The sequence below is a fragment of the Cynocephalus volans genome, chromosome 11, assembly GCF_027409185.1.
Source record: "Cynocephalus volans isolate mCynVol1 chromosome 11, mCynVol1.pri, whole genome shotgun sequence".
NCBI lineage: Eukaryota > Metazoa > Chordata > Mammalia > Dermoptera > Cynocephalidae > Cynocephalus > Cynocephalus volans.
The window spans coordinates 127780371-127806969 of NC_084470.1; the positions used below are offsets into that span (position 1 = coordinate 127780371).

General features: G+C 32.9%; 1 protein-coding gene across 4 annotated transcripts in view; it reads right to left on the bottom strand.

The window, feature by feature from the left end:
- The window catches only part of NEK7 (NIMA related kinase 7), a 149877-nt gene that overhangs the window by 32497 nt on the left and 90781 nt on the right, over nucleotides 1-26599 (bottom strand). For all 4 annotated transcript variants that reach the window (XM_063114471.1, XM_063114470.1, XM_063114469.1 and 1 more), the window contains 4 exons: nucleotides 21242-21304; nucleotides 19785-19895; nucleotides 3883-3991; nucleotides 2878-2985 (listed from right to left, as the gene is read on the bottom strand). In XM_063114471.1, the coding sequence (XP_062970541.1) occupies nucleotides 2878-2985; nucleotides 3883-3991; nucleotides 19785-19895; nucleotides 21242-21304 (391 nt within the window). The remainder of the gene's footprint in view (nucleotides 1-2877; nucleotides 2986-3882; nucleotides 3992-19784; nucleotides 19896-21241; nucleotides 21305-26599) is intronic.

Below are 26599 nucleotides of genomic sequence, written 5' to 3' on the forward strand. Positions count from 1 at the left end.
ACAAAATGAACAGACATTGCACAATACAAAGACTTTCCAATCTCTTAAGGATTTTTAAATACAAAGTATTTTGAAAGTACATATTCCTATTAACCATTAATAAGTTAAACTAGTATATTTGATTTTTGAACAAAAAAATATATTTTGAAAATAACAAGTATAATTGCATAACTATAAGAAGATGTTTCTAAAATCCCATATATCTTTGCATTTTAAAATTAAATTCCTGAAAACATCTCCTTTACAAAGTTAAGTGAAATTTGGCTCCAGGACAGATTTCATTTAAAGCAAACTTATTTGGATTTTTCTTTATGAGCTACATATGATGTCGTTTATTTGTAGTTTCATTAAAATCTAGACCTGCTCTATGGATAAATCATGCCCTACAGATTTTATCTTCAGTAAAATCGGAAAATAAATCAACATACAATAAAACCTATAATTCTCTCGTATTTTCTATGAGCAAAATAAATTTGTATAGGTGGCCACACTTTCAATTATTTTTCAGTACCAACTCTTAGAAGCAAACTTTTCAATTTGCTCTTAAAAATAAAGATATATTATAAAACACAGGAGAGTAATAATTATCTAAAAGTGAAAATTAGGGATAACTTGTCAACAAAAATAAGTCTGTGTCAGATTTCTATCCTTGTTGTTTTATAAATCCTCTTTGTTAGCACAGACTTTTTCTTGACCCTCCTAAATAGGATTTTCACTGGGTCCAAAGAACTTTAGTAGACTAGAGTTCTACTTGGTGTTCCATGCATTTTCCTTAGTGAACTTCAGTTTCAAACCATGAATATCTTCACTTCACAGATGAGACAAGCAGGAATGAAAGAAATCTTGATTTTTTTTTTTTCAAAATAATATGGATAACAAAAAATACTTCTGAAACAACTTATTTTCCTATTCATTCATGAAATAAACAGTCACATTTCTATGTCCTCACTGGCTTTACTTTAGGTGTATCTTAGAATACACAGGAATTATGGGCATCACTATGTATCATATATATATAACCACATGACACTGAGTTGATTTCCATAAAACGTGGTATTAGAAGTTCCTAATGAATTATTAAATCTACTAAAATTAATTTTACTCTATGTATTATATAATCTGGACTAGCTCATCACCTTAATTTGGAGATGCACATGTCTGTAGTCCCTGTTTAGAATGCTTGTGAGAGGTAGTATCAGACAACCTAAAGAAGTCCATCTCCAAAACTGTTCAGATTTGGGTTTCATATAATACACTGGACCCTTAGGGCTAGATAACTACAGCATATTCAGAGTGACAGTCTGCAAAGCAGCATTTAAACAATACATATGTGTAAACATGAGCATGAGCATGTACAGTTGTATGTGTATGTGTCTGTGTACTTGTAACCTAATATTTCTAGGTATATTAATGACAGAATACTAAGATATTCCATTCAGGTAAGTAACACAAAGTAAAAACATGTTATCTTTGCTCGTGGTAAATGGTACTGGCTTGGAACAGTCTAAAGTTTTCTTCATAGAAATCCTTTATTACTTGTACTGTAAGAATTATAACTTTCCAAATAAAACTTTAATGAAGTGCTATACAAATTTATGCAATTTTATACCAAATGTTCTTGTTCAGAAAAAGTTGTAATGCTCTGTACAAACAGACATGAAGTGAAAGGGAAAAAAACAATGTTGGTTGGCATCAATGTGAAATTTTACTTTCTCAAAGTAGTTGACAAAATTAAAATCTAGTGAAAAGTATAAAGCATTATCTTTCCATTACTCTTTAAATGAGGATACAATATTTTGCAGTTCAGTAAATACTGATTAGATGCCTACTTATGTGCCAGGTACTATTCTAGATATAGAAAATTAAATGGGAGGTTCAAGGCCACAGAACTTTAGTAACGAAACCAGAAACACTTTTAAAAAAATCTCTAGTCAACTAATTCAGATGCTCATTTCATTACTTTGATATTTAGTGTAACTCATTTATTCCTCGTCAAGCCACTTGAAAGTTTTTTATTTCACATTTTAAAACAATAATTTTATCAAGAAATCAGTGGCTTTCAATGAAATTATGACACTAAAGATGGACAGCCCTGAATTAAAGCCAACTTATTTTTACCTGAATTCTTACTTTATTATGGTTATCACCATTGTATCTAAGTCCTGGATTTACAAGAAGAAAATATAATATGAAGAGTTTTAAGAGAAGCTCTATCACTCCCTTTAAGTTACTCAATTTAAAAACTATTTCTTCCTAGTAATTTCTATTGTTTCCAAACTGGACAACTTTCTTTCCATTGTTAGTATACCATTGTTATACTTAACATCCAATTCTATTTTAGATACAAAGGACACTGCTACATTATTAACTCTAGAATGAATAAATGTGAGATATTTCTTCTACTTCATAATTTAAGGGAATATTTTCCTTATTAGCCATAGATGATTTTTAGGTTTTCCCCTCTGGTAATCACAACCATATATGTTATTTTAATAAATAAACATAATGACTCTACTATTCTAAAATGGTCAGGTGAAGTCCTCTTCCAAGATACAATTTGTTCATCAAATTATCTTTCTATTATTAAATGTACAATAAAAGGAATGTTCCATGGCAATAGTTAAAACCAGTTTTATCAGCATTTTTTTCAACCCAGCGCCTGCCTGAGGTCAAATTAACAGAAGTATCCAACTGTCATGTCAAAGCACACATTATACCTAATAGAGAGTTGTAGGTATCTGCTCAGGACCTGATGATCTTTAAAACAGTTTTACTAAAAATGTAAGAGCTGGCATATAATTGGTATATCCCTGATCTTTTTAATCTCCAAAAAAACAAAAACAGTAACTGAATGAAATTATATTGCATCTCTCCTACCTAAAGAATGTGCAGCTGTGGTTTTGGAGCTGAAAAACCGACCAAGCCCAAGATCTCCAAGTTTTACCACACCAGTCGCTGTAATGAACACATTCGCTGGTTTTATGTCTGTGAATAAATGAAGAGATCAAGTGAAAAATTATGTAACTTTAGGAATGTTAAAGAGATTAAAAACCACTTTTCATGGCAGAATTTAAAATACATCTTAAACATGAAAGTTTAAATTATGAACCAATTACTTTATTTAGAATAAATTTGATACATATATATTTCAAAGTTCTCAATTCTTTGATAGGTAATGATCAATGCATCATGATAAAGATTGTTATTAATTTCCATTAAAAACATTTTATTTTCCATTTTCAAATAACCTTTTGTGAAATTCAAAGCACAAAATAAATTTGTGTCCTTTTTATATAAATTTTAAATAAAATACCTTACTAAGATTAATTTATTGGTATTGTCACATAAAACATAAAATCATGACTTAACACTATTATGCATGTATTTACTTAGATGACTTTAAAAAAACATAAATTGCTTAAGTAAATTGTATTAAAATTTTTCACACTCCCAAATCAGTTAGTGATGTAACCTTAATACACTCTGCCCAACCATTTTACTGATAATCAAGAACATATGAAGAGCTAATGTTTAAGATTAAAAATCTAACTGGCCATAATATACATTGTTCATTTGAAAAAAAACATACAAACTCTTTGTTATGCCTACTCAACTGCTTTCCTGTATCTTTCTTTCTGTTTATCAACATAACCAGTAAGATGCTCAGAAAAATCAAACAGAAAAATAACTAATTTTCATTCTTATTTAAAACCAGGTAGGGCTTCACTTAATGGTGTATCATTCTACTAAAAGTATAATTGGGAAATAAATTGCCTGTGAAAGCATGATACTGTACAATGACTGGAAGACGTTTAGTTTAAGTTATTAAATAACTTGTATCATTTAAAACAATAGTACATTTTCTTCATGATTTTGTCTTACCTCTATGCATGACTCTTCGAGAATGCATGTGTTCCAATGCACTGCAGAGCTGAACAAAGTACTTCCAAACAGTTCTTTCAGGAATTAGCCTCTTTTGTTTCTTAAAATGCTTTTGAAAAAATTAAAAAGAATTGTGAGAAATAAAATTTCCTAAGACTGAATTATGACATGCAAAAATCGGTAAGTCAGAAAAACACCTACTTTTATCTACCTATAATCAACCAAAAAGGAGATAATTTTCTATATTGAAATGATTCCAAGAATTTTACCTGACATAATAGCTTAAGTGTCTTTCTATTACATCTAAGGTTAGTGCAAGCCATGTAACGCTACATCTTTTTGATGTTCAGTTATTTAAAAAAATTAATATCTATATAAAATAATTTCTGGCCTTAAAAGGAAGATGTCAAATTTCATTCTAAGAAAAGCCAGAATAAAAAAGTCTAGAAACCTGAAGGTAATTATGTTCGCTAAAAGACAATTCTTCTCCTGGAGAAGATTTCACTATAGAATTCCTTTTAGATATTGAACCACCTGGTGATTTGAAATATCACAATTTATTAAAAATTAAATAAATAAAAGGGATTTATGAATATTTTTATCGCACACTGCAAGTCAAACTTCCATCTTGCTTTGAATGAATGAAGCTAAACTCCATGAAAGAAAAACCTTACAGAAAGGCCAGAGCAAAAAGCTGAGAAGCTCCAACAGGCTAGTCAGGAGATTGGGTGTTATGCATAAGCGAGCAATTATTAAAATAACTGCAAAACCAGAGGTACATATTTAAGCCCATTGTCTTTACATTAAAATTGTTAGAAGACTACTAACAATATGCTAGAAGACTACTAATATAATATGCTCATTTAAGAACTTTTTATTTCATAAGATATAAAAATTCATTATATAAAAATTATTTTTCAAAAATGAAAGTGCAATTGGTTTCCTAGTCAACAATACTTATTGATGACAACATAAAGAAACATTGCATTTAAACAGATTGTCACAAAATTTTCTGATTTTACTTTTTAAAAGATATATGCATTTATTAATAGATATTTTAATGCATATTATCTGGAAACTTGACATTTTGAGAAGTTCAACTAATCTGATGTTTTGTTATTGAATCTGAAGAAACTATACTTGATAAAATTCCAAAACAACTACCTCTCAAATTTTATACCTGTGACCAGTTGAGGGCAGGGTGGAAGAAAAAATAGTACAAGGAAATTTGCTGATATCCCTACTTCATACTTAGCAAAAAAATTACATCTACTGTCTCATATGACAATATACCAAAGCATAAATCTTTAAGGAAAAGCTAATAACCAGTTTACAACACGTACTATGGAAATTAACTTATGGGCAATTTCAATAGCGATTACATCTGTAACATTACACCCCAAGGAACAAACAACAATTAGATGACCAGGTTATTAAAAAGCAAATCGGGGCCTTACTAAAATGTCAAAAACCTCCCATATCATGTTTCAATATTAAGTTTTTTTAACTGGAGACTGTGTCAACATCAGTTTTCATTCGAAAGGGGCAATGCTGTAAAATCAGTTCTTTACACATAATTTTCTTTCAGAGTTGGAATGAGTCCAAATAAAGCCTGTATATGTGCTCTCTCCAATGCAGATTAGCATATCAGAGGACCGTTTGATGTCAACAGGAAGATGGGGACCAGGTTTCTTTTCACTCAAAAATAAATATACCATATCATGTAAGTATCAGACCGTGAAAAAAAAATTATGCATTAATATAGATTCTGAAATCATCATAATTATAATTTGTTTGACAGTTTACCGTTTAAATCCCAATACTTAAAAAAAAATCAAATATAAGGAAAAAGGCATAATGAAAAACACTGCTCCCAAAATGCACATTAGAGAAGATGTTATCAGACCAACACAATTTGATTATTTTCATGTTTTTATATTCTTCTTTGAGACTGTCTCTTACAACAAGTTAAAGATGATGACAGTAAATTGACATCAATATAATGCCACCTAGAATGACCTGGAGTTAAGTATCTAAATTAGTACGAGTCTCTGAAGAACATATTATGAATTTTATTTTGTCATAAAATAAAGACAGTTTCATTATGTCATTGGTATCTCCCAATATATATTTTTTTAATGCCAGTTTAGGCAGATGTGGCTTTTCAATCATTCCTAAAGCATAGAGTTTTTTTGTTTCTTTTTTTTTTTTGAGTAAACCAACACTCAGAATGAGAAAAGCCTGTCTGTTCTGATGGTGGCACTGTTGGCTATCTCTTAAAAGAGGATGAACAGCAAAAAGGGAATGCAAATTTGAATTCTTCTTTCTATTGGAAAAATTTATATTAGCACTACAAAGCAGGAAACTTCCATAATGCCAAAGTATTTTTAAAAGAAACAAAAAACCCTTCTCTTAAAACTTAATCTAATATACACATATTTTTAAAGTTTATTCTCTAGCCAAATAGCATCACTGTTCAAAAGTCCTATTTTCTCCTGGAAAAAATACAGCGCTATATAAATATTTAGCTCTAGATTAGAAAAAATTCTAATGCCAACATATAAAAATAAAAATGTACATGGATTCGTCATGTGGTAAGTTTGTATAAAACAATAAATAATGCAACCAAAATTTCTAATGATTAGGATCAATATAAATATTCCATAAAAAAGAAAGATTATGTGATATGGCACTTTTACCAAATTTGTGCTATGAAACAGAATTGCAACCTTTTTTTAACTGAAAATAAAGTATCTAAAAATTTATGAACAGGCAAAAATTAACAATCAGGTATACCTAATCACTTGTACAAAATTTTTTATTCTTTTTTTTAAAAAGTAATCTAGTCTTTTCTCTATTCAAATCTTCAAATATTGTTTATTTTAAAAAGACATTTTCTTTATTCATCAACATTATTCGAATAAACCCTGGGCATTATTCAAATAGAAAAACTAGATGTAACAAAAAGCTAACCAATTTACATACAAAACATATATACAAATATCAGATAATATTATAATACTAGTTACTTGTAAAAAGATTACCAGCATTTCATTTAGGGGAAATTCAGCATACCTGATAAAACACATTAGCATCAACAGTTGTGACCTGTATTAATATATGAGACTAGCTGATGCAAGCTGCTTCCGCTCAAAGATTTTAGGAATATAGTCACACCTTAATAGACATCTTTTTTTTTTTTTAATCACCAAACGTCCTCCTACAGATTAAATGCCTAAAACCAAATCCAATTATATAGTGGACACTGAATGCCTAAGTACAATTTTTTAAACTCAGCTGGGTAAAACGATTCCTGTATTCTAGACACTACAATTCTATGTACAATATACATAGTTTATTTCTAAGTTTTTTAATTCTAGCATTCTTCCTCAAGAAATCTGAAGAATTTCTATAACATTATCCAACATAAATTCACCAACTGAGAAAGAACAGAAAATGGTCTTGTTTTATAAAACATTAATCTCCGTGGTATATCACAATGTTGAAGCCTACAGTTTGGCATGTTCATCATTAAAGAGGAAAATTTCAAGCAAAACACCTGGAACCATGAGGGCCAGCTTCATGACCACGTAGGTCCTGCACTTGGTTTAGTGCTCTATGACTACATCCTGAATATTCTTGATAACTTTTTAACAGAAGGACCCACAATTACATAGCTGGTCTTGGGAATCATATAGCAAAGCACACTTAAGAAATGTACTGCTGTGTTTTTCAAAAAAAACAAAAAACAACAACAAATGCAATGCTGGTGTGCAAAGCATTTTTGAAGAGGATTAGAAAAAATGATGATAATTAAATGATGAATTTAGAACTAGAATCACAGGCACCAGCAGTTCTCCATCTCCTCCAAGTATCTAATAAGAGGAAGTGAATGATTTGTGCTCAATATAAGGAAGTATTTCCTGCTTGCTAGTGTCGTCAAATGTCTAAATGTGCCATAACACAATCCATATTTATCTTTTAATAATACACCTGATTATGAGGCTTGACAGTAACTGTTTGTGTGACCTTGAGCAAGCCACTTAACCTTCCTGGGTCTCAGTTTCCTCACTATATTGAAGAGAGTTTGGAGATGATCTATGAAGTCCCCACCACCTCTAAAATATAATCTATGGCTTTACAGTCTCAGTTAAAAATAAAACATAAATAATAAATGTCTGTTTGGCACATTTTCACACTTAAAAATAATAACAGTTTACAAATATGTTCCATCCTTCACATCTCCAGTTAATAAAAACAAAGTAAAAAAACAAAAACAAGCAAAAAAAAAAAAAACCCCCACCCTCAGAGATCCCCACTGGGCCATTTAATACTATAAATGGTCTTCACATGAGATGACAGGTAGTTCGAGTTCTTTGTTATAAACCTGCAATTAGGTCAAACATTTACCATCACAAGGTAAACATAATATTTATGTTCCCAGACATAATATGTCTTTATAATTATGTGTTCTTATAAGATTACATTTTATAGTGGTTATTTCAAAGAACTAAATGCACAGAAACTGAGCAATGGAAAAGACAGGAAGATTCTGAAAGTGTAACTGACAGTTCTAAGTATAATTTTTATTACATATTAACCTTTCTATGAAAACAATTTTCTTCTTAAGGTATATTGAAGCATCAATAGACTAAACTACACAAATACTTACTATACACAATTTTGGGGAACTATATAAATGTGTATAATATTCACATCTCAGTTAGAATTTTGGTATGTAATACTAATTTGCAACATGTGAATATTTTCACTCTTGGCACTCTGAATAAAACTCAGATACCTTACATTGCTTTAGAATGTGTGAAGTGGAATGGGCCTAGCAGCCACGAGATCACTGAAAATACCTATCACCAGCATCCCGCTTTATCTACTTTGATAGAATATTTCCCAACCAAGCTCTAAGAGTCTTTGTCTTTTCTTATAATGTTGGAAAATCTATTAAGAGTGCTCAGCTGTTTCTAGATTATAACTGAATAGAATATAAATATAATCAATTCATTCCCCAAAGTCAAAATTGTACAGGTTATTAACACAAGCCAAAAATATATCTCATCTTAGGGTAGAAAATGTGAAACAGAAAACATTTTTTCTGAACACTTAAGTCTTGAACAACAACAACAAAAAATCTAAGTTATTTAGCAATCAGGAAAAAATAAGTTTCTATAAAGTCACAATGTTCTTCTCCCCCAAAAAAGGGCCTTTTAAACATTGGTTCATCAATATCAAGGAAACTTATTCAGGATATTTAAGAAAAAAGATCACTTAAAATACACTAATGCATCAGAATTACTACAAAGAATGGTCCCTGCATTGCTGCCATGTAAATAATTCTGAAGAGAAGCTTCCACATTACTAAAACTGATGATAAAATACTTGGAAATACTTCAAACGCTTTTTTCACTGCAGCAGAATACTGAAGATAGGTAAATGTGATTTAAAAAAGCAGACTATCAGTCTTCAGGAAGACACAGAAAGTCATGAAGACAAATGGAAATACTTGCCTCTTTAATTAATTCTTTCTTGTTTTGTTATACCAGACAATAGTAAGATAGTCAGAAAGATATTTCAATTTTCTCCATGGACTAAGAAAACACAGCAGAATGATAATGTGACAGTAAAAGTCTTTCAATAGAAATCTAAATGAAAGAAAAGGAGGTGCTTAAAATAATGGAGTCTATATCCCTTCTCTTTACATAATTGCCTATAGCTACCTGAATTACCGCTCATGGTGTTACATGGTTTGTAAAAGGCAGCTTTAGATCAGTGTTACCCTCAACGTAAGGAGCAATAAGGTCCTTGAAAATTAACTACTAATTTTTCCAAAGTAAATACAGTTCAAAATTTATACATCACCTTTTAACTAAATGTGTACATTCACACAAATACAAAATGGTCATTATGAGATATAGTTTCTGATTCACTAAAATCCCTAAATTCTATACTGCTTCACTATCAAACTACTTCAGTGCCAAAGAGAACCCAAGTGATATTTTATCAGTAACATTGCTATTGTAAAAATAGTTCTGTGTAACAGACCTATATATACATACATATACAGACATAAATTTATATGGATGCACACATATAGTTGTATACATATTTTGTATAGGTACCTAAGTATGTATATCTATTTATCTATCTATCTGTCTATGAGGGTACTTCAAAAGTTCATGGAAAGAGTGGTATTATCTTTTAATTCCATTTTTCCGTGAACTTTTTGAAGTATCCTCCTATTATTCCAGTCTTTATAGTTTTTTCAGATATTGCCACTAATTTTGTAACCTTAAGACTTCAGAATAATTCGCAACTGAAAAATGAGATAGATGACAATTTTATACAAAAGACTCAGTAGAAAAATAACTTGCATTTGGGATCGCTGGCAATTCTCACATTTGTCTGCCATGGGCTATAAACTTTAGCCAGATACTGAAGTGAAAAGTTTAGGTATCTTGGTAAACAATAAATCAGGGTGATCAAAAATAGATGGTACTGCTGGGAAGCCTTTAAACTTTAAGGATCTAAAGGTCAACAGTGTAAAAGACATTTCCAAGTGATTTTATTTCCAATACAACCTCCAAATTTGGATAAGTACAAATAAAAATGTGTCTGCAAATGTAAAAAAAACAACCAACCCAAGGAGGTGAACAAGATTTATAATTGAAGGTAACACTTATCTTCAAAACACTGTTAATATTCTAGCTAAATTATCAAAAGCTATGGTAAGCAGAATTCTAAGATATACTTTACTCCCCCCTCAAAACCTGGTGTATAGTCACCTCCCCTGATGTGAGTTGGGCATGTGAATATTATGAAATATCATTCCCGTATTATCTTATATGGCAGAAGGGATTTTGCAGATGTAATTAAGGTTCCTAATCAGTTGACTTTGAGTTAATCAAGAAGGACATTATCCCAAGTAGGCTTGACGTCATCAGGTGGGCCCTTCGAAGAAGTCAAAGAGATTTGCCTGTTGGCCTTAAGGTAGTACAATGCCAAGTGTGGAGAGGGCCAAGTGACAGGGAAGCCAGTGGCCTCTAGAACCTGAATATGGCCCCCAGTTGACAACAAGGAAAATAGGAGGGACTTGAGTCATACAACTGCAAGGAACTGAATTCTCCCAATAACCAGTGAACATGGAAGAAGACCTTGAACCTCAGTGAGTCACACCCCCAGCTGGCACCTTGATTTCAGCCTTTTAAGACTTTAAACAGAGAATCCACTAACAACTGGTACCTGGGCTTCTGATGCACAGAAACTGTGATGTAATAAATTTGTGTTGTTTTAACCTGCTAAACTTGTGGTAATCTGTTATGCAGCAATAAAAAAATAATGAAAAGTACATTTCTAAAACACTAAAAATCAATACATACATAATTACTCTTATGTATGTATAAAGAAAAGGAGTTTAGAGATTTACCATATTTAAAGGAAATGACACACAAATTGTAACAATGTTGAAAATACAAAGTTGACAATCTGAGAAGACAGCCTTTATCTAAAGATATTAGAAATAAGAAGAGATAGTCTTAATAAATTATTTGGAATAATGCCAAACTCCTGGCAGAAACCAGATATTCACTTAAATTATTTGTATTGTATATTTCACTAAAAAACATTTATAATAATATTCACTTCCTTCATAGTCACTGTGATGTAGTATGAAATTCTTAGCTTGTTTAAAGATTTCTGAGATTAGTCTCATTTCATCTACAATGAGCCTTCACCACCAGATATGTATCTTGACATTCGAACAGTGAAATAAACAGTACAAGAAGGCATTCTACAAAATGGAGCATGTACCAGTCCAATTGAGACTGCGATAAAGAAAATATATAGCATATATAGAACAACTTAACTGAAATCTAATATAATATATATAATAAGAGTCCATTTTCTTTTAAAATTCTGATTACTGATAATGAAGAACTATATGATTAAAAATTCTGGATTTCTTTTTATCTTAAAACTCATCTGGGAAGTATTTCATCTGACCACAGCCTAAGGTATTCCTTTGTCACTAATTAGAGAAATACTGAATATTTCAACTATAAATTGCTTAATTATATTTGTCAGCCTGCTCTAAACCAATTAATTATTTACTTGTAAGAATCTTTGATGCAATGCTATTGAGAGGTTCATTTTTGGAATACAGACCAGAAGCTATATTTCCTTTTCTACCCCAATTAAGCTGAAAACTTGAGAGAGTGAAATATGTAACTGTGATACACAATGATTTACAATATTACTCACTATAAAGAAATGAATCATGTTCTTAACAATTCAAGCATTTACTGCTGTTCTTTATAAAGTGTTAAGTCACTGTCACATTCCTTCACAAAAGACATTCCCATGATTTTTTCCTCTCGTATAAAGAATTGCTTATAGAACTAATAAGGGTGTTTAGAAAATAATTTTAAAATTAAATTTCTTAGGCCCCCCACAAATACACCTTCCTGTATGAGAACACTGTCTTCTCTCATGCCAGCATACCACTCAACATCTTAGCAACTCTCCATGAGACCAGAGTGTAAAGCAGTTAAAAAAATTGCTGTGATTGTTATCTGACCACCCGTGTGACTCACTGGCCCCTGGAACAGGAAAGTGCAACACAGGTAAAAGAACCAACTTTTATGCATGTATTTACTCATACTTATTGAGTTATCGCCAGGTACCTCCACAGAAACTAAAGATAGCCAGGTGAGCAAAGTCAACACGGTCCTTGTTCTCAATAGAGCTTTACATCTAATAGGAAAGACAAACACCAATAAAATAATCACACAATAACTATATGCATATATTACTAAGTGCTAGAAAAAAAGGGTACCTCGAGAACACTTATAACATAAAAGAGTCTATGGATCAAAGAAAAAGGCTTGATGAAGTGAGTTCTAAGTGAAGAACTGAAGGATAAATAGACATAAACTTGGCCAAGCATGGAGGATAAGAGCATCCCAGGCAGACGGAACTGCACACATGAATGCCCTGAGAAGGAAAAATAAGACACGTTCAAGGAACTGAAAGGTCAGTGTACCGGAGCCCAAGAGGGAAAGCAGGGCCCAGACTCTACAGGTGAGCACCTGCTCTGTGCCAGGCCCTGGTCTAGGCATTTGGGAAGTGTGAGTACACAAAACAGACTAAGAGTCCTCCCTCAGGGAACGTATTTCTTGTATCACACAAGGTTTGGTAATCTTGACAAACATTTTAATCTTTACCCTTAATGAAAACCCTACAAGGATTTGATTGAAAACAGACTTTTTTTCTGCACTGTCCCCTATAAAAGACTAATGGAGAAATAAATTTGAGGAACGGGAGCTGGATGTGAGAGAGGATGTTACCTCACACTATAGGGAGAGAAATGGAAATGGAGCCAGGTGAAGACATGTGAAAGGCATTTAGAAGACAAAAGTAAACGGAATTTGGTGACATCAAAAATGAGAAGTAAGAGAGAGGTATCAGAGAAGAGCCTTGGTTTCCAGTGTGCACAACCAGACAAGCTGGCACCAAGCCTCAATCTAGAGAACGTGGGAGGATGGCAGTCTGCAGGGAAGATCATGGATTTGTTTACAGACCTGCTGTGCTATACGGATTCAGAATTAAAAGACAGCTCCATTCTAAAGATAGAAAACTGGGAGTCAACAGATGTATAGAGAATAACTGAATCCACAGGCATGAATGAGATCAGCTACAAAGTGAGGACGAGGAAAAAAAAATAAAACCCAGGACTGAAACCTAAAACTCCATCATTAAAGGCCAGGAAGGAGAGAATGACTCAGTTAAGAAGGATGAGAGTCTCCAGAGAGGTAGGAAGAAAACCGAGGCACTTTGGGACTCAGTAAGCCCATGCAGGAGTATTTTGAAGGATATGAAAAGCAGAGCCAGATGCTGCTGCGAGATGGAGCAGGATGAGGACTGGAAGAAGTCCACTGGATTTCATGACAGCGGTCATTCAAGAGCCATGCTGTGCGGTGTGTTGGAAACAGAATCAGGAATAAGTGCCTGACCGTGAAGGGAGAAAAAAATAGGGCAGTAACTGAAGGAAAAGGCAGGCAGAGGTGAGGGTGGCAAGACTTAATCAGAAAGGCCTTCTCAGATCACCTTATTTAAAATAGCAACACCCCTCCTCTAAACTCTTTATTGCCTTTCTTTATTAATGTTTCTCCATTGCACTTACCAACATCTGGCATACCATATATTCTACTTGCTTACCATTTTATTCTTCTTCCCCACTAGAAGATAAGTTTCTTGAATGAATAAATGAATGAATGAGGGTCATGTGTGCATACATGTGTGTACATGTAAACATGTTTAAGATAACAATGACCTGAGCATATTTAAATGATGATGGAAGGGATCCAGAAAATGCACAATGATTATGGATACAGAACTGGGAATAGATGAGGATAATGTTTAAGATTTCTAAGAAAATGGGCAGGGAAAGGGTGGAGAAGCCAGGTGGAGAGACATAAGGATCCCTCCTATCTAACAAGAATATGGTAACAGGAGAGAAAGAGAAATAAGAGACTCAAGATGGTCCAGCAGGTTTGGCCATGGAAGATGAGGACATTCCTGTCTGATGACTTCTATCCACTCTGTGAAATTGGAGGGATGATGTCATCTGTGAATAGTAAGAAAGGGCAGATTCTGTATGATGCCAAAAAGGGAGAGGAAGAGTGGTGATCAGAGGTTTAAATGGAATAAAGAAAACCTGAGTACCTATCTGACATCATATATACAAACAGAGAGAGAGGAGAGAGAGAGAGAGAGAGAGGATGGATAGATGGATATGTGTGCATACATGTGTACACATGTCTAAACATAAGTACTGTGTGTGTGTGTGTGTATATATATATATAAACAAACATATACATTATATTCCTTAAACCTTATAATAACACTATAAGAAAGGTATTACTAACCCAATTTTATGGATGTGGAAACTATACCTCAATCATTAAGATTAAGTACCTAAATCAAGGGCACATAGCATCACAGCTTAAAATCCTTCCCTTGCCATCAGAAGTTCCCAGTCTAGTTTCAGTTATCCTATTATAAGCACCCATTATAACTCACATTTCTCCTTTATACAACTTATTATAACTGCAGTTATAGTTTTCTATGAGTATTAGTTAAATGCCTGTCTCTCCGACTAGGCAAAAAAATTCGAAGAAGGCCTAAACCATGTAACTGGCACACAGTAAATGTCCAATAAATAATAAAGGAAATATAGAGTTATATTTTTTAAAAGCTACAAGATGGTACAACTACTTGAGAGAGTAATATAGCAGTATCTATTATGATTTGAAATACACATACCCTATTACTCAGCAAAATTATTTATATAACTCTATGTAACAGAAATAGATGAGTATACACAGATATAGCTGTATTGATATATACAAGACTGTATTTGAGCTTTCTTTATGTAAATAAAAAATAAAAACAATCCAATTGTTGATAAAGCAATAATTAAATAAATTGTGATGTGTCTGAGAAATAATGCATACATTAGCATATATTCTTATATTTGCATGTGTGTACACATGTATGTGTAGAGATAAACAATAAAGTTGGGAAGGTTTCATGCACAGAGAAGTTAGTGGTTATCTCTGGGACATGGGAATGAAGAGGAAAGGGAAGGAGCTTTATCACTTGAGAAGATTAATGCAAGACAACATGGCCTTTCATTTTATATTTAAAAAATACAATAAACACAAAGCTTAAATCAAATGGGAGAGAAAAGCCATAACTATGTGCACTATTAAAACACATCAATCCATAAGAAGACTAATTCTATTTGAGAACCAGGAAAGATCTCACAGGTCAGATCCTACCAAGTTATTAAATTATTCTTTGAATACAATTTAGGTATTTGGTCAGGTCTAAATATATTTCAAAAGACATACAAAAAACCAGGATATGAAGACATTTTATGCTCATGTGAAACCTCTTGGTCAAACTTTCTGTTACAGCTATTTTGCTGAGATTGTTATAAGATCCATTGGTTTGACAATAAGATTTTCAAGTCGAAGGTATACCTGTTCCCCAATGTTCATCGCAGCACTCTTTACAATAGCCAAGAGTTGGAACCAGCCCAAATGTCCACCACTGGATGAGTGGATACGGAAAATGTGGTACATCTACACGATGGAATACTACTCAGCTATAAAAATGAATGAAATACTGCCATTTGCAACAACATGGATGGACCTTGAGAGAATTATACTAAGTGAAACAAGTCAGGCAGAGAAAGAGAAATACCACATGTTCTCACTTATTGGTGGGAGATAAAAATTAATATATAAATTCACACACACACACACACACACACACACACAAATAATGGGGGGGGGGGAGATATAACAACCACAATTACTAGAAGTTGATACGACAAGCAAACAGAAAGGACATTGTTGCGGAGGAGGGAGGAGAGGGAGGAGGGAGGCTGGTATTGGTAAGGGGCAACAATAATCAACCACAATGTATGTCGACAAAATAAAAGTTAAAAAAAAAAAAAAGAAAATACAAGGCATCTTAGCACATAGCACCTAATAAGGATACATATTGCCGTGAGAACTTCCTCAGTAACATAGTTACATGGATATGTGCATTGGGTCGTGATGTGAAGTTATTACTATAAGTCAAAAGTTGAAGCCACTGCTAAAATGGATTTTTAAACACATGGAAAGTAAGTGATATAATACTAAGTAACAGTTCCTAAATTGTATGTACTATCTGTGATTTTTAAAAATAACTTTTATAACTATGAATCTTTTCTCAATTAGTTCTAAGCTCTTTAAACAGTCTTATTCAACTTTGTAAACATTTTCAATTTCTATCTTCTGTGCCCAATATAGAATTTTTCTCATAAAAAAAAAAAAAAAAAAAAAAAAAAGATGTTCAAGCTCTAAAGGCCGAGCTTTCCAGCGCTCAAGACCTAGGAAACCTGACCCATAATGTCTTATATCTTGACCAGGCAAAAACTGATAATATCTATAATAAAGCAGAGGATCATTAAAAGCTCATACAACAATAAAGTCTTCTAAAGAGGAAGAGGAACAAAATTACTAATTCTCTAAGGAAGAAGCAATTCAGTATGCTACTGGAGTATATTAAGTTACTATATAAGCTTATAACTTACTAGAAATCAGTTGATTCCCTTTATTAAAAAAATTTTTTCCCCTCATTATCCTTTACAGGACAGACACTTTCAAATTTTAGTCAGAAACCCCAAGGGTATCCAAGGGTGCAGTTATCAATTCTCAACAGTAAGTTACTACTCATTACCAAACAGAATTCTTTTGTTCTGAATCTATCTTCCTGACATAAGGATTTGCCCTCTTTTCCTTCTCACTGTAAGTAATTAAGTAATTCTCATACCTAAAGATCTAGGCAAATAATTTTATATCAGTTGTACTCTGTTGTGAGGACTATGTTTACTTTTGTATGTCTCATCTGGTAACCCTTGCATTTGTGTACTTGCATTTCTTTTTTAAATTATGACTATAATTTTCTATTGTTCTTAATTTGCAAAGACATATTTTGTTGGTGGTTGGCTGTTTGGGCTAGTGGTGGGAAGTCCCTAAGACAGAAAATCAGATAACTGATTAGAAGTGAATCACTCTAACTATGGGACCTCAAACAGACCGAGCTTGATAGCATTCTCTGATAATAAACATAATAAATATTACCTTCCTTTTATGTAGTGTTGTTATGAACTGTCTGTATCTCACTGATAAGGAAATTAAAACTAAGAGAGTTTAAGTGACATGAGAGTTTAAATGGCTGATACTGAACCCACACTCAAGAGCAGAGTTCTTAACTAATGCCAGAGAATATGTGAATACCTTGATCAGGAAACCTCTGAATGCTTTTGTAATGAAATGCAAATTGTGTGTATATCAACATTTTTCTGGACAGAAGGTCACAGACTTTCATCTGATTTTCAAATGAATTCTGTGATACCAAAATCTTTAAGGGCCACTAAAGGAAAACACATGGATTTGTGCATCAGACAAACCTAATTTCAGGCTAGACAATTAGCTCAGTTGGATAGAGCACAGTGTTGGTAACACCAAAGCCAAGGGTTCAGATCCCCATATCACCAGCCACTAAAAAACAAACAAAAAACCCAATTTCAAAAATACCAGTTCTGCTATTTGCTAATAATGACACTTATCTTCTCTGAGTGTCAAGTTCACCTCAGGGTAGCACTGTGAAGATTAAATAATGTAATGTATATAAAGCACCTAACATTGTTTTTAAAAATTCCTTACAATACCGCCATGTAGCAGAGATTACAAGCTATATTCCAGTATCCATTGAGAGACTGAACATATAAACTGACAATGTCCAGATGATATACAAAAACAGAATTTTGATCTACAACCTGCAGCAACCTGCCAGGAAACCAACCCTTTACCTACAACAAACAACCAGTAAGCCAGATTGCTATCTCTAGTGACAATCCAGGAAGCTAAACAATAACTTCTGTAACAATCAGCCCCAAATGGCCAAGACGGATTAATAACTGACAGCATCCCTAATATAGTCTCTGCTTCCAACTCAGACCAACTAGACAGAGCCACGTATGTGGCTAACCAATCTCATAGGATGTCCCACTTCTAGTCAGCCCACCTCCAGCTTCCCCACACCAACAGCTTCCAATCAGGGCATACCTGAAGCCTTCCCTGTTATTCTCTATGAAACTTTCACTTTTCTGCTTGCCTTTAAATCTCTGCCAAAACGCAAGTGACAGTGACTGACTCCCTCGCTATAGCAAGCTCAGAATAAATAGCCCTTGCTTCTCTTATTTGGTTGGTCTTATTTGCTTCCACACTGTTCAACTAGTCTTCTGTAGTAACAGAAGTTTAGCTGGGTACATGACTAGCTGAACAAAGACTATACATTCTAGCTGTGCTTGCAGCTAGGTAAGTTCATGAAATTAAATTCTGGTTGAGGGTATGAAGTTAAAAATATTGTGTGGCAGGCAGCATTCAGGAATGTGCTTTAAGATACAACCAACAAGTATGCCTTGTCCCTTCAAGCCTAGGGTGACTTGATGAGCTGGAATTAGGCTGGGTCCATGAGATCAGATTTGACAGGTCAGAGATATCATGTTAAGCCTAGACTTTTATGAGACAGAGAATAACTGTAATAACAATAATAGCAGGAGCAGCTACCATTTACATAGGCTTCTAATGTGTGGCACTGTTCTAAGCTCTTAATAAATACTAATTTATTCATTATAACAACCCTACAAAGTAAATTCTATTATTATTGTGTTTATGTTGCACAGAGAAGTTAAGTAACTTGCCCAAGGACAAGCAGTTTTTAGGCTCCTGTTATTTGGGGGTTGCTATTACTTGCAGCTGAACTGAAACCCAATTAATATGACCTTAGAAAAGAAAATTAAACAACTTTTAAGTTATCTGGTCAGGGGATGATGTCCAACGTCTGACTGCAAAGCTCACTTTCGTCTGATAAATCCTTCCCAGAAATATGTAAGGCTGCTCTAGAATCTCTTTCTATCCTCCTTTCCCTAATGTCCAGAGACACAGGGTCAATGATGGTCCACTCAGAGAAATCAAGCTGCAAAATTTTAACTTTAGCTTACCGAAGACAAGTCTCTTGGCCTATTTTCAAGTTGGTTTTGGGGTGTTCGGATACTGAAGTTGACCAATGTGAACTTCACCAGATAAACAAGCTTCAGAATCATTATCAACACTATCATCTACCATTTATTATGAATGTGCCATATGCTAAGCATTGCACTGAGGTACTTAATTTAAAGCACCAATATGCCTGTATGTTTAACAGACAATTCCATCAAAAATAAATAAATAAATAAACTTTAAGACTATTAAAAAAAATGAAAACCTTACCTTTATCATTCTGGATAAATCACCAGCATCTGCTAATTCCAAAACTATGTTTAGTTCATTATCTTCAATAAATGATGCATAATATTTAATTACATTTGGATGGTTGAGTTGCTGAGGAAAAAAACAAGCATCAAAAAGTTTTCTTATTATAAATTTCCAAGAGTCACTTACAGTTTTGTAACAAGAATAAACTCAGTTATTGTACTTCATTTTTAATTACAGAAATCTTAACATGACAATCTATTTTTCTTTACTCCAGTGAATTTTGAAACAAGTATTAGAATTATTAAAAGTAAAGCAAGATAACAATTAATTTTAACATTCTTTGTTAGAAATAATAAATGATGCACTGAAAACTTTTTAAAGTACTGCTATGCCCAATAAGCATATAAATAGATGCAATAAGGAATGACAGAATTAAGTCACCAATTGCTAAAAATTAGATCCTTCAAAATGAGAACTGTCATTTAAGAACACTCAGTGGTAAATAAAGTATCCCATTTAATTCCTACTATGAAGTTAGGGCAGGTCCTAGTGTAACTCCAGCCAGCACCAAAAAAAAAAAAAAAAACCAACTGGTGTCTACTATACTATATCTAAATATTGCTTTTATATCAAATATTATATGCAGAATGCAATTTACATGGATTGATTCAAAATATCATCTCTAAGAAAAATATCACTCGTATATGCATCAGTCTATACACATCTGCAATCTTTCTGTTCAATTTTATAAACAAATTAACATAAAACAAGAAGTTTCTCAAAGAAAATTATTCAAGAATTATGGAGGATTTTCTTCTTTCTATTCAGTTTTCCCCATATTTTCTGTGGTAAGTTATTTCTATAATAATAGTTGATCTATATTTAAACCAACTAGTTCATATGCCAAGAAATAACTACAACTAACAGAACAGTCAGAAAGCATAGTCCGTTTTAACCTTACTCTTACTGTTCTAGATAAATCTAATTCATAGTAGGCACTAACACAAATGAATGGCATAAAAAACGCCCAAGTCTTACCTAAAAGTTGAAAATATAACATGAGCCATAGAATTTCTTAAAAGAAACTTCACTAGAAAAGAAGCAGTGCAGATAACTGAAATCTGCCATATTCTTAAGTGGATGAGAAACGAGAAAGCTAATTCCTAACATGGTCTTCATGTATTTGTTAGGATATGTCTAGATGGGACGGTCAAGAAAAAAATTCTTCAATGTTTTATGCCCATCTTATTTATTTCCTAGTTTGAAATGGGAAAAGAAAAAAACTGACCCTACCAAATGTTTTGATTGAATTATTTTACAATGAATCTGTTCTTCAATATGCTGAAATTCAAACTTACATAATGTTACTTGAAATCAGTGTGGTGTAAGTTAAGACTTAAAATCATTTTGCTTACAAGTGTGGTATTTTAATAAGTTTAAATGTTTACAATAGTCAATAGTTAATTATTTACCTTAAGGAGATCTATTTCTTTGATGCAATCAGCACGTGCTTTGGCATCCATTAAATCAAATATCTAAAAATAGAACCCAAAATTATTTAATGAAATAATAACCTATAGTTCAAGCTACCACATAAAGCTGTTATAATACTCTGCATATAATTATATATACACTAAGAAATTTTTCTTTCTGATTAGCTTTTAGTTACTGAGAGATCTGAAGGTATTTTATCACATGTTACTACTAAAGCTTCCATTTTTTCCCTCCAAAGGTAGTCAGTACTAAAAATGGAAAAAGAGAAGATCTAGATATCTCTTGACACTCAGGCTGTAAGCCCAAATGAAGAGAATGGAAGTTATGATCATTAAGATAATAATAAAATAATAGTTAATATAATCGAGTAATTAATATATGTTAAATGTATGAACTACCCTCATTTAATCCTTATGAGGATGATAATATTAGTATTCCCATTTTACAGATGAAGAAAAGGTTTAGAAAGCTTAAGAGACTGACAAAAGGTCACACAGCTAATCGACAGACCAACCAGAATTCATTCTCAGAGTTATACGATTAGAACTCAAGCCCTAAACCTTAATCTGTTTGATCTAATCATGTCTAAAAGGTCTCATGCATGCATTCTTGATGCGGGTGATAGTGATCCAAGGGGGTGAAAACTGGTTCTTTGAAGAGAGAGGTGACAAAATTTTACTCTTCTAAAACACCTGTGTTTTAAGTATAAAACACAGGTACACATACAGTACCTAAACAGATACCTTATATCTACGGTATTAAAATTTAATGGGAAGGGGGGTAATTAGGAAAACATGTCTAAAAATGTTCCTTGGGGTATTATAACAAAGAAAAGGTTGAGAAATATTATTATAATGTAAAAAATAATAATAATAATTAATACAATCAAAAGGATATTTCATGTATCTCTGAAAACAAAGAAATCTCTCAAGGTTTTATGTGTATGGAAAATATACAAATAAAGAAGCTACCTTAGATATTGCAGAAGATATCTGAATAAGTCAATAATGCAAGCTGATTAAAATCCTAGCCACATAACAAATAAAAGAATTTAATGACATTTTTAGTCATCAACTTCATCCTTCCTGATTCAGAAAGCTAATATGTTCTAGAAAAAGTAGGTGTGTAACTTGAAAGGAGTGGTATAATGCAAGTCTTTTTAATTAGGGAAGGAACTACTGAACACCTACCAGGGAGCGATGGTCTCTTTAACATACATTGCTTTAATTTTCACAGCAATCTTATATGATAGGTAGTACTGGCTCAATTTAGAGATGAGGACTGAGGCTCATAGAGGTTAAATAATATGATCATGGTCATAAAACTAGTAAGTGACAGAACCAGAACTTGAAGCTAGGTTATTACAGCTCCACAGTCTATTTTCTCTATTGGTCCAGGCTACTGTGAAGTCTAATGCATACACAACTAAATAATGGTACTAAAATACTATATATTTATATATGTGCAGAGTGTACTATCAGAAACCTAGAGAAGGAACCCCCATGTGGGGAGGAGTAACATTAGAGCTGAACCTTGAAAGAACCATAGAATTTTGCCAGCCAGAAATAACAGATATCTAATGCATAAAAGTAAATACAATAAGGATAAAAAAAAATTAAATATAGGATAATTACAGCTTATATGAGGCAACTTTTGCTGGATATCATTCCTAATATCCAAAGATGCACATGGCTCTAATTTTTCCTTAATTAAAAAACTCAGTGTAAAAATATTAAATAAAATTCTAAAACAAAAATAAAATATAACTCACTGCCTTAAAGAATTTTAGCTTTTATCTTGAATGTTATAACCACAAAGAAATGATAAATGTTTAGGTGACAGATATGTTAACTATTCTGATAGTTATGATATATGCCTGTATCGGAACAACAAATTAAATCCTGTCATAAACATGTACAAAGAAAAAAAATTAAAAATTTAAAAATTTAAAAAAAGAATTTTAGCTTTTGCTTAGTCCCTTTCATTTCTTATACAAATTTTTATACATAAATTTTAAAATAAATTTTAAAAATATAAATTAATAAATTTGTAAATAAATTTTTTTTATTATAGTGAAAATAGAAGCAGTATATAAAATGGTGCATGCTTTTTAACCAAACATTCTAGCAAAATAGTCTTCATATTTCCATATGGTCTTCAACTGATTTTGGTTCTACTGTTTCTAGTGAAAACTTCAAGTATCAATTTTATATTTTGCAAGTTTTAACGTGAAACAGTTGAGTGCTGCATACTGTTAAGATCTGAAAAAACGTAGAACTTAGTCTGCAAAAAGAGTGATAAACTAGATGCCATCAGTTTCTAGTTTACAAAAAGAGAGAGATAAACTAGATGACTTCAAAGTTTCTCCCACTTAAATATCAGAAAGGGAAATGTGTGTGCTGGTACACATGTTAGAAATAATCACTTCCCTTTTCTCCATCAGTAGTCATTCTAACCATCTTAGCCACAGTGAACTGATGCTAACTACCATGATTTCAGAATGGAACAGAATGAAATAGAACACAAACGAAAGGACAAGGAAAAAAAAAAGGAAAGGACTATAAGTGGCAAATCACTACTACAAAGTTCATATACTAGTAAGATATTTTTTGGAAACATCAAGCCCTTGTATATATCAAATTGTGGTAAATATCAAACTGTGGTAAAACGAGATAATACGGGAGATATAAATGGACACCAACAGCAGGAGTTTTTTAAAAAACTACCAGTATTAAAGCACAGTTTGACACTACTTACTGAAGGAAAGACAAACCTTATACAGTTGACCCTTGAGCAACGCCGGGGGGGAAGGGGGGAGGTTAGGGGTGCCGACTCACCCCCCAACCCCCATACTGGCAGCCAGAAATCCACATATAACTTTTGGTTCCCCAAAATCTTAACTACTAATAGCCTACTGTTGACCAGAAGCCTTATCAATAACATAAACAGTCAATTAACATATATTTTGTATGTTATATGTATTATATCCTGTATTCTTACAGTAAAGTAACCTAAAGAAAATATTAAGAAAACTATAAGGAAAATACATTAACAGTACTACACAGTATTTATTGAAAAAAAAAAAATCCATGTAAAAGTGGACCTGCACAGTTCAAACCTATGTTGTTCAAAGGTCAACTGCGTACCAAAATTCTCTAGTTTCACTCCACACAGAGATGATGAATACGAGTAACATAATCCTGGGTACAGACAAGATTAAACTGTTCACGCCCATGCTTTCTGTTACTTACAACGCCACGCTGAATACCATCTTATTATTAGATTTTATAACAGATACGAAACACAGAAAACTAACACACAGTGTGACAAGTGCTGCTTGTATGAAGAGATGTGAGATCCTCAACAGGGGTGCAGCACGGCTGCCAGGCTCTCAATACCTGATTTACACAAGCAGGAAAGTGTAATACCCTTCACAAAGATCTTTATAAAAAATAAGTAAAATCAAAAGTTCTTCACTTCAAGGGATAAGCATTACACTTAGCAATTTCACAGAGAAAAGACATGCATACCTCAGACTGCCAAATGATGGATACCAGAAAAATGATGCTGTTACTGCATAACATGCAGTAACAAACACTAATGTAAACAGAAAATTTTGAACTTGATGTTAGTCATAGGTATGAAATATACACACAGACGACTCGTGCTTAAAAATCAAAATGGCAAGAGACATAACTGATTCCTGCCAAACCATGAATGCTTATGCCATTCTTGGGAACTGCTAGTCACAAGGGACTTGAGATAACTCAAAGCTGTGCTGGGAAGCCCAAAATTTTAAGTGTCTTAGATCTTGAAGGGATTCTTGGAAAAAAACAAAACAAAACATTTTTTTAAAGAATACAGAGAAAGGATAATGGTGGTTCTAGTGATTAAAATGAAAAAAATCACAAACCTGGAGATACATATAAATCCAATTTCCTAGTATTCAACATCTCTATGATGGGAAAAACATTTTAAAAACACAAAACGAAGTAAACGACGAGATGAGAATATGATGTGTACGAGATTTAGAAAATCCTAACTAGATACAAAATATCAAGAGAGAAACATGCTACACAGAAATCACAAATCTTTAACTTATAATTTAACTAATTTAGAATTACAAATTAACTTTTATTTTTAACTGAATTTTCAATAGTATCAAAAGTCACTCCTCGAACACTGGGAGAAATAAGCACTGCTGGCACATTTAAGGCAAAACTAAATTCTAAGCCAAATACAACTACGAATACATTTAACTGGAAGTTCAGAAGTATCTTATCTTTCTTTTTCTCTTAGCCAATAAATCAAGACAAAAATAAATACTGATTTTTTAGACTAAATCATTCCCAGGCATTCAAAGCTTTCTGATGATGTCATGAGCAAGAAAAGGCAGTGTGTATGGGGGAAAAAAACCTGGATTTTATAAATATATCTTACATAAAATACGTATAAGCAAGTCTTCAGACAGCATCTTTTTCAGCTCTCCCAAAGTTTCTTCAGTTTTTTTAACTTATCTTATACTTGGTAAGAGCAAAGTTATTAGCCGTAGTTTGGCAAGCACTGGCTGATAAATTCTTGGTATTCTGTGAATCATTTTAGAAGTTTCCTTTTGTCATCTGAAAAATTTTCCAAAATTATTCATTGCTAATGAAACTGAAAAGGTTAACACTAGATATCTTAAAAAAGAGAGATCTTCAAGTTACAAAGAGACATCTTCAAGAAATGTCTTTAAAAAGGTATATGTCAAATTCTTAGAAAAAAATACACTTTAAATGTAGCAAAGAAAATAAAATATGTACACTAGGAGATTTTGACAAACCAGGTATATATCATTTTAAATAAACCTCACATATATGGAAACCTTAACCAAACATTTCCTGGGTCTTACCAGTTTATAGAGCCTAAATAAATGAATTGAGCAGTGTGTCCCTAAATTAAGTAGCCCTGTCTTCCACATGACAGGTCCTCATTCCTTTCCCTTCTTATCACATCCTCTATTCTCTCCCTGTTCTTACCCCTCGCAGGCCTATAGCTACAATGATGCAGCCATCCCTCTATTCAAACTGCCAGAAATCACAATCACTGAGCAAAATAACCTCCAGATAATTAAAGTCTCTACTACCAGCCTTGCTCTGCCTAAATACAAAGGCACCCTAAAGAGTGGAGAGGTTGGGGAAAGGAGTAGACTTTAAGCAAGGTGAGTACTAGAAGAGTTCTATGCTGGTGCCAGAAGCTCTGCTCCCTCTAACACCCAGTCCTGTACTCTAGTTTCTGTCACCCTTCCTGTCATCCTAAAGCATCAACATGTCCCAACTAGAAGTTAAAAGACAAGG